Raw genomic sequence first — 8,079 nt, forward strand, 5'->3', positions numbered from 1 at the left:
CTATCAATTGATGCAAAAACCTTTGCGATCTATTGAGAAATGCTCGAGTTATAAGCGTTCCAAATCTTGCATTTTTTCCTACTTGTTCAGTGCCTAGATTTCCATTTCACCCCCTATATCTTCCGGTTAGACGTAGTCCTACGTCAATAATCTGCCAGTTCCTTTGGGAATTTTCAAAATATATTCATGTTAAAGAGTTTATTTGAATGTTTTCTTTCCATGTAACACTGTGATCAAATACATTTGGGTTTGTGATTTGTCAATCAAGTACAGTTAGCATGTTAGCTTCTGAAGATTATTCTTCAGAACAAGGTTTTTCGTATCCTATATTGGATGCATAAAACCTTGTGCCTCCAACGTAACGCTCTCGTTTTCGAAGTCTCCCAAATATTCATTCATTCATTCATTATGAATGGATTTAGATTCAACTTCACATAATGATCTCTAAATCAACGATAGTCCTACGTCACCCTTGCGATTATACCATAGATATAACCCACTTCCTGTTTTTAGTGTTTTAAGTGTGGTCACATCAGATCAACATCAACCAACATGACTTCATGTGGCAAGGAAGGCAAAGGAGGATCGAAGCGTATCGCAAGGTTCTACATGACAATATCCAGTGTATCAAACACGCTATTCGCCGTTTAGCTCGACGTGATAGTGTCAACGAAAACCAAATCTCGTAAACGTGCCTCGGAGCTGAAACAACTTTCTATCACTGATACCGAAACTCTATTGTAACACTGGTGAAATGAACAAAAAATACCCAACAACCAAACCAAACGGCCCTTTTCAGGGCCATTAGATCATTATCAAAGAGTTTAACAGTATATCTTTTCAAACATCCAAAATCAGCCTAACAGATAGCCTAACGTAATCCTACGTAAACTATGCGGTCGTGTCTCGGACACAACCTTCTGTGACTTTTTCAGTCCACTTTTTCCTATGTGGCCATACCGTCGATGCTACAGCTCTTCATCACTTATTTTATTTTCGCTTAAAAAAGGCTTTCCCTTTTACTTTCCACATGCTTGCGTCCATCTCATACAGACTGTCCATCCGTTTGGCCACGCAAACAACATCTCCATTTCGCTTTATCACTGCACTGTTTTTCCCAAACACGACTTGCATTCCGAGCAGACCCACTCTTCGTATCGAAAACAAGTTGTATCGTAATCCCGGGACGAAAAGAACATCATTCACAACGCACTTTTGTTCCTTCTTGCCAATTTTTACCGTCATGTCAACTGTCCCAGTGTGCTTGCACTCAAGCAGTTGTCCGGACGCAACTTTTATTATTACTGGTTCGTTCAATCGCTTCACATCGCGTAAACACTCCGTCGTCCCTACCATATGCTCCGACGCTCCCGAATCCAGAATCCAAGTTACGTTACTGTCCCGCGAGTCATTCACACCACCACCGATCAGACTGCTAACGAAAGCAACGTCTTTTTCACCGACATGAGCTTTTCCCTTAGGAACATTCTTCTTGCTTTCTTTTTCTTCTTTCTTATTCGGGCACTCTGCTCGTTTGTGTCCGAACTTCCCACAAGAAAAACATTTTAACTTGCTCTTTCTACGATTACCACTGAACGATTTACCGGCAAACGCAGTGGAATCCTTTTCTTCTTCCACATCATCACTGTTCGCACGCTTCACACTTTCGTTCAACAATCGCGCTCGCACAAAATCCAAAGTACACTGCTCATCTGAGAGCGTCTCGAGTACCGTCACGAGTTGTCCGTAAAGGCCCATTTATACGTTGCTAGTAGCTGACTTGACAGTGAGCAGCTACTGACCCGGTGGACTCGCTTGACAATCGGTTGACTCGCCTTGTCTGTTCACACAGTGTGAGTTGTTGGCATGTAACTAGATACAACAGCACGGGTTTACCAGGGATGCCAGGTGATTTTTCAAATGTACATCAAATAATGAGAAACAGGAATCAGATCAGAATTTGACAGATAATTGATCCGAAATCGACATCTCTATTGGCAGTTTTTATCTCAGGTTTTCAGTTGCATTTATTATCACACAATTTGATCCCGAAATACACGCTAACCGTAGTTTATACCGTATACAATGTTGTCCAGCAAAACACGGCTGACTGTAGTTCGTACCGTGACAAAAGCGGTTACAAAAATACTTTGTGCTGAATTACTTCGAGCTGAAGGTACTATTCGGAAAAAGCAGAAAGGCAAAAGGATTTGGGCCAGGAATTGGATGCAAAAAAAAGGAGCAACAAATACAATACTGAACGAACTCTACGATAATGATCCCCGAGAGTACAGAGCAGTGTTGAGAGTAACACCAGAACAAGTGGAAACACTATTGGATTTAATTGCTCCAAAAATACAACGCCAAGATACACTTATGAGGGGTGCTATACCTGCAAGAGTGAAATTAGAAATTACTTTGGTGTACCTCTCCTCTGGAATATCGTTCAGATTATTGTCGATATTTTTTAGAATCTCGAAGGCATCCATAGCTAAGATAATTCCGGAAGTATGTGACGCTATAAATTTCAGTCTAAAAGATTTTATTAAAGTAAGTAGCTTTTTTTATTATCTAAGTTCTATTGTATGGAAAGTGATCCTTAAAAATAGTACAATATTGCATGACTTGGTTATAGTATTTGCGACTGTTGATTTGATTGTGAAGATGTAGGACGTTAGGGTGATCTTGGTGGAAAACCTACAGTCGCCTGTGATGTTTCAGTATATTCGTGATCAGAATATGTGTATTGCATTCTACTGACGCAGAGGGCATTCTTACGGTATCTAGAAAGAATTGCATGTATTTCATCTGTCGCATCAATTCTATCAATTGGGGATAACTGTCTGAGCTGCATTATAACATGTCTTCCAATTGCCTCACATTCATCTTCTGGTTCTCCCATACTCGAGGCAGACACTGTTAAATTATTATTCAGTTCCTTCAGTTCATTCACGGCCGCTTGTATTGTAGACTGCTCAGTTGACAATTTCTTCTTCGATCTTCTGTTCGATGGCTTCTTTGGTAGGATTTCATCAGCGTTGTTTTCATCAGTAGCATCGAGGTACTCCTCATCGATTATTGTAATTTCTTCAGCAAAATCGCTCCCAGATGTTGATGCATGAAATGGTTCCTGAAATTGAAAATATTTTATTTTATGACACTATTCTAATTGAAATCATAACTAACAATTATATTTTAATTTTTCAGATGCCGAATAAGGAAGAATGGCAAGATATAGGAGTAGGATTCCATTCAAGGTGGAACTTCCCAGGTTGCTATGGAGCTATTGATGGGAAGCACATCACAATTCAAGCACCACCTAATTGTGGTAGTGAATATTACAACTATAAGGGAACGAATAGCATAGTGTTAATGGCAATCGTGGATCACGATTATTGTTTTAGATATGTTGATATAGGCTCATACGGTCGTAACGCAGATGGTGGGATATTTCAAAAATGCTCTTTATATTCTCATCTAGAAAACAATATTCTATTGCCTGAAAATGGCGTTTTAGTAGGTGATGATGCGTTTCCATTAAAGCCGTATTTATTGAAGCCCTATAAAAATACACCGACTAAAGAAGAAAAGATTTTTAACTACAGATACTACAGTTTGAGATCGTTTTCGTATTTTGGGAAAACCAATCCAGGTTAGAGAGGATACCGCAATGAAGATAGTTTTATGTGCATGTACTTTACACAACTGGTTGCGTATGTCTGCATCGAAAACGTATACTCCACCAGGAACAATTGACTATGAAGACATAATAAATTTTGAAATTAATTTAGGGCAGTGGAGGTCAGAGATTGAGGGTTTACGAAGCATTCAACGCTCACGGATGAATAATAGATCAAAGGCTATTGCAGAGAAAATGAGAGATAAATATAAACATTACTTTAATAGCGAGGGAGCGGTTACTTGGCAAAATAATATGATTTATTAATTAGAGAATACAGTATAATATAGTGTAGTATAGTTGCAGTATAGTATAATATCGAATCATTTAGTAATGTATATATATATTTAGTGTTATAGTGCATTATATAATAGAAGAAAATAACTTACTAGATTACTTATTGTTTGTTTTTCCTTCAGATGAATAATATTCATGATGTAATCCATGGCATCGAACCATTGGACGGAAGGTTTATATATCTCATCAGTACCACATCCGCTTCGTTTGCTTTTCTCAATTTTTAATTTCTCCTGGTTGTATGTAGAACGTAAATTTTTTATTTTTTTTGTAACTTCTTTCGTATCCGATAACCCCACTTCTGAACGAATGTATTCAAGCGAGGCTTTACGCAAATCTCTGTTTTTATAATTGGGATCCATACAGTTCCACAAAATGGTTTGTTCTTTATATAATTCCACAAAGTGTTCATTTTGTTCCGAATTCCATCTTTGCGTCATTTTTTTGCTTTTAACTGCTGCTGCTAACACGAAAAAACATGCAAACAAACAGAATGCACACGGACTACTATCTCTTCGTATTTCGCCTTGACAGCAGCTTCTTGTGCCGATTTGTGAAGTGAAAATGATAGTTGATTTACAGGTGGAATAAATACGCGTCAAAAATTGAAATTATGAATGAAAATGAACTTTTTCAAATCGAATATGTATTCTGTTTAATAGAACAATACTTTTTCTGCAAGTAGTGAGTGAATCTTGAACGAAAATTGTGTCTGATGATAACTTTATACTATAATGATAAGTTTTGGTGGAAATATAAAAAAAATATATAGGAAAATAGTTTATTGAGGATCAGGGTCACGTGCTTTAAATGGTCAAATAATGTATGTATGAAATTTTCATTCAAATTTTAACGGTTTAAAACTGCCTTCAAGTATACTAATCTGATAGAGAAATTTGCCTCACAAACACGGATGCCGCCATTTAATATAGATATTCTATCTTTGATTAGGGATGCCAGGTATCTTTCTCAAATATCCTTGCACGGCATATGGAATTATCATCTGATGTCTTCACTCATGGATGGCTTATGTTTTTGTTTTCAAGAAAACTATCTCAAAAAGAAAGAGTATAAAACAAAATAACAACGATTTTATTTAGAAACTATGTGGGTTTTATTTGTTTTCCAAGAATTTTCGAGTTTGTTAATATTTTGAAATATCTTCAAAATGGAGACATTTCTTTACGTTTGGCATCCCCGATTCGAGCGCTAAATGCTGTTTTTGACGTTTTTAGGGATGCGAGTGCGAGTAAAATCAAAAAACTTTGAAGTAGCTCGCACGCCGGATTACTCATGACACTAACTGGCATGATGTGTTCACACGGTGTGAGTAGCTGCACTGCAGTAACTGACTAGACCGACTCGTATGCTTACTCGCACCGTCTGAACCCGGCTTAAGACCGTGGCATCGTTTGGAGCAAGTGGAATACAATCAAACGCTCGTCCATTCTTATGCCCGCCGATTCCAAATCACGCACTATTCTGTCAAACACTAGTAAATGCTCCTCCATTTTTCCACCATCATCGAACTTCATCGCCGATAGCTTCTTAAGCAAGAAGAACTGGCCCGAAACACCTTTCCTAGCGAATGCACTTTGCAAGGCCCTCCAGATTTCCACTGGCGTTCGCTTCTGCTTGACATACTCAAGCTGCGAATCCGCAATATTCCGGATCAGGACCGACTTGCACTTAACATCGTTCGCTCTTCTTTCCGCCAGCATTTTCTCCTTCTCCAGCTTAACTTCGGCACTATCCGCGTCATTAATACGCAATTCTGGCACATCATCTGCCGCCTATTCGACGCACGACAGGAGCCCCAGCTCCTCCAAGTGGACTTCCATCCGGAAGCTCCAGTTGGCAAAATTACTTCCGTCAAACAAATAAAGTTTCTTTTCGATTTCCATCTCGAAAAACTCACACTACCGAAAAACAAAAAAAAACGAAAGAGAAAAAAAAATCAAACTCGAGAAAAAAAAACGTTATTGTTCGATCACGTTTTCTATTATACACTCGCGGATTGCAGGTTAGGGCGTAGCGCTGGGCCCATAACCTGAGAAGATTCGGAAATTGTTAGCGCAGAGTAAAAAACACGTTTACCTCGTTTGACGTACAGATTGGAAAGGAATTTATTTCAAGCGGACCTTACACGGTCAACTTTATTGACAATATGATGACATTTGGGAGCATAATGACAGCTTAACATGGCCGACGACGCAGAAATCCGGATTTTCTGATTTTCGAGCATCAATATCGTGACATTTCATATGGATGCATGATGTTGACGTTTTACCTCACGGACTTCCAGACTGAGTTGCCAGATATGCAAGCGCACATTTAATATTTTTTAGTCTTTTTTGCGATTGCAATTAAAATTTATAAACTACTGAAATTGTAGGAATCATAAATGGAAGCTTTTGGTTTGGAAAACCGATACTTTGAATAGCAAAATACGGTACTTTTCACGATACAAATCAAAACTTCAAAGTAAACTGACAATGTGATGGTGAGAGAGTGGATGAAACTTAACAACGTTTTAGGAATTTTTTAACGTTGAACTCGGTCATTCTTTGCGCTAGTGAGCGGGTTGTGTGTTTCTTCGAACTCCGCTATAAAATTTGGAGAATGAGAAGATCTGGGAAAATCACAGACGAAAAAACATCATGTGTTAATTCAAGCTACAGTAGAATCCCGATTATCCGCGGAATAGTAGGGCAAACTCACCGCGATTAAAGAAAATCGCCGTTGACCCATTAAAGGATAAAAAAATGCAAACACGAGAAGAGATGTTTCAACATAAAAACTATGTTCTATCAATACAGAAATCAATCAACTATCCATCTATAAGGTCGTGTACACCAGTGGCTAAATAATGTAAAAGCCATGACCACAACAAAAGAGCATGGGCCTACCACTCACTAACAAATTCCGGAAAGGCCTATTGATTTACTATGGAACTCGCAGTCACGAATAATCCGCAGGGCGGATCACCCGCTCTCGGATAATTGGGGTTCTACTGTCATAGTCTCATTTATGGAATAAAAACATTTGCTTGCAGATAAAATAACCTGCATATATTTTCGCAAACTAAAATAATCTGGCATCTCTGAAACTGAAAGGAACAGTCTGTATTTGTGAAACGAGTATTATGATGTATTTTTGAGAAGAAAAACCGAATTCTAAAGTGTAAATTATGAATGAAAATTAACTTTTACGAATCAAATTAGTATTCTATGTGAATGCAAATCACTTTTTTCCTTGAAGTGGTGAGAAAATCTCATACAAAAATTATGTCTGAAATTTACGTTATATTATAATAATACATTTTAGTAGGAATATCTGAAAATTAAGGGGAAATAGGTTAAGTTAAGGTTAGGACTACGCGCTTCAACTAATTGAATAATACCAAGTAGATATTTTCATTCAAATTTTACCAATTGAAAATTGCCTTTTAGCCTTCCAATCTGATAGAGAATAGTTTGGATCCCAAACTCAAATGTCGCCACTAGCCATCGCGGATATTTTCGTTGTCCCGGGTTGAGGGCGATATTGACCGTGTAAGGTGGAAAAATATTGATTGAGGTTAGATCAGATGTTGAAAGCCTAGGCCGCGGTGACACTGCTTACGCCTTCGTACGAAACCGTGACCGTGTGAATTCGTACATATTTTTTCTAGCGAATTCGCAAGATGGAGTGGAACTCTTCTACATACGAAACCATACTATATTTTTATTCGCGTCGATTGCATTGAGCTTCGTGTGCTGTGATTGGGAAACAAAAATGCTAATGGATTTTCAGGTTGAATAAGCACAATTTCAAAGTGAAAATTCTGAATGAAAAATAACTCTTCTGTATCGAATATGTATTCTATGTAATTGAGGAGATTTTTGTTTTTTTACAGAATATTTACCAAAAACAGTGTCGGATAGTGATATTATATTGTAATGATATGTTTTTGTTGAAATATCAGCATATTTATAGATGAATGGTTAAATAAGGCTCTGTACTACGTGTTTAGCATAATCAAAAAACATGAAGTAAAAAAAACTCATTCAAATTTCAACTATTTAAAACAACATTTTGGCTTGTTAAAATGATAGCAAATA

At 37.7% G+C, this 8,079-nt stretch overlaps 2 protein-coding genes across 5 annotated transcripts; one reads left to right on the forward strand and one right to left on the reverse strand.

Annotated features, from left to right (window-relative positions):
• Positions 1-1,757: 1,757 nt before the first annotated feature.
• On the forward strand, positions 1,758-4,371 carry LOC129770552 (uncharacterized). 2 transcript variants are annotated; one of them, XM_055773459.1, is made up of 3 exons: positions 1,758-1,908; positions 2,014-2,550; positions 3,208-4,371. In XM_055773459.1, exons 2-3 carry the CDS (start codon positions 2,086-2,088, stop codon positions 3,655-3,657), a joined length of 915 nt encoding a protein of 304 aa, XP_055629434.1. In that variant the 5' UTR covers positions 1,758-1,908; positions 2,014-2,085; the 3' UTR covers positions 3,658-4,371. The 2 variants fall into 2 exon arrangements, with proteins under 2 accessions (XP_055629434.1, XP_055629433.1); XM_055773458.1 differs by lacking the exon at positions 1,758-1,908 and having other exon boundaries at positions 1,915-2,550.
• Positions 1,799-5,363, reverse strand: LOC129770553 (uncharacterized). 3 transcript variants are annotated; one of them, XM_055773461.1, is made up of 3 exons: positions 4,069-5,363; positions 2,841-3,130; positions 1,799-2,783 (listed from the first exon to the last, which is right to left on the reverse strand). In XM_055773461.1, the coding sequence occupies exons 1-3, from the start codon at positions 4,414-4,416 to the stop codon at positions 2,675-2,677; spliced, it is 747 nt and encodes a 248-aa protein (XP_055629436.1). In that variant the 5' UTR covers positions 4,417-5,363; the 3' UTR covers positions 1,799-2,674. The 3 variants fall into 3 exon arrangements, 2 of the variants coding, with proteins under 2 accessions (XP_055629436.1, XP_055629435.1); XR_008742139.1 differs by lacking the exon at positions 4,069-5,363 and adding an exon at positions 3,187-3,601 and having other exon boundaries at positions 1,799-3,130; XM_055773460.1 differs by having other exon boundaries at positions 1,799-3,130.
• Positions 5,364-8,079: the final 2,716 nt, after the last annotated feature.

This window comes from Toxorhynchites rutilus, chromosome 2 (genome assembly GCF_029784135.1).
Source record: "Toxorhynchites rutilus septentrionalis strain SRP chromosome 2, ASM2978413v1, whole genome shotgun sequence".
Lineage (NCBI taxonomy): Eukaryota > Metazoa > Arthropoda > Insecta > Diptera > Culicidae > Toxorhynchites > Toxorhynchites rutilus.

Coding starts and splice junctions, on each gene's coding strand:
- LOC129770552 (XM_055773459.1), top strand. CDS start 2,086: ATGTTGTCCAGCAAAACACGGCTGACTGTAGTTCGTACCGTGACAAAA. Junction 2,551..3,207: donor GTCTAAAAGATTTTATTAAA/GTAAGTAGCTTT, acceptor TTAATTTTTCAG/ATGCCGAATAAGGAAGAATG.
- LOC129770553 (XM_055773460.1), bottom strand. CDS start 4,416: ATGACGCAAAGATGGAATTCGGAACAAAATGAACACTTTGTGGAATTA. Junction 3,131..4,068: donor AACAAACAATAAGTAATCTA/GTAAGTTATTTT, acceptor TTTCAATTTCAG/GAACCATTTCATGCATCAAC.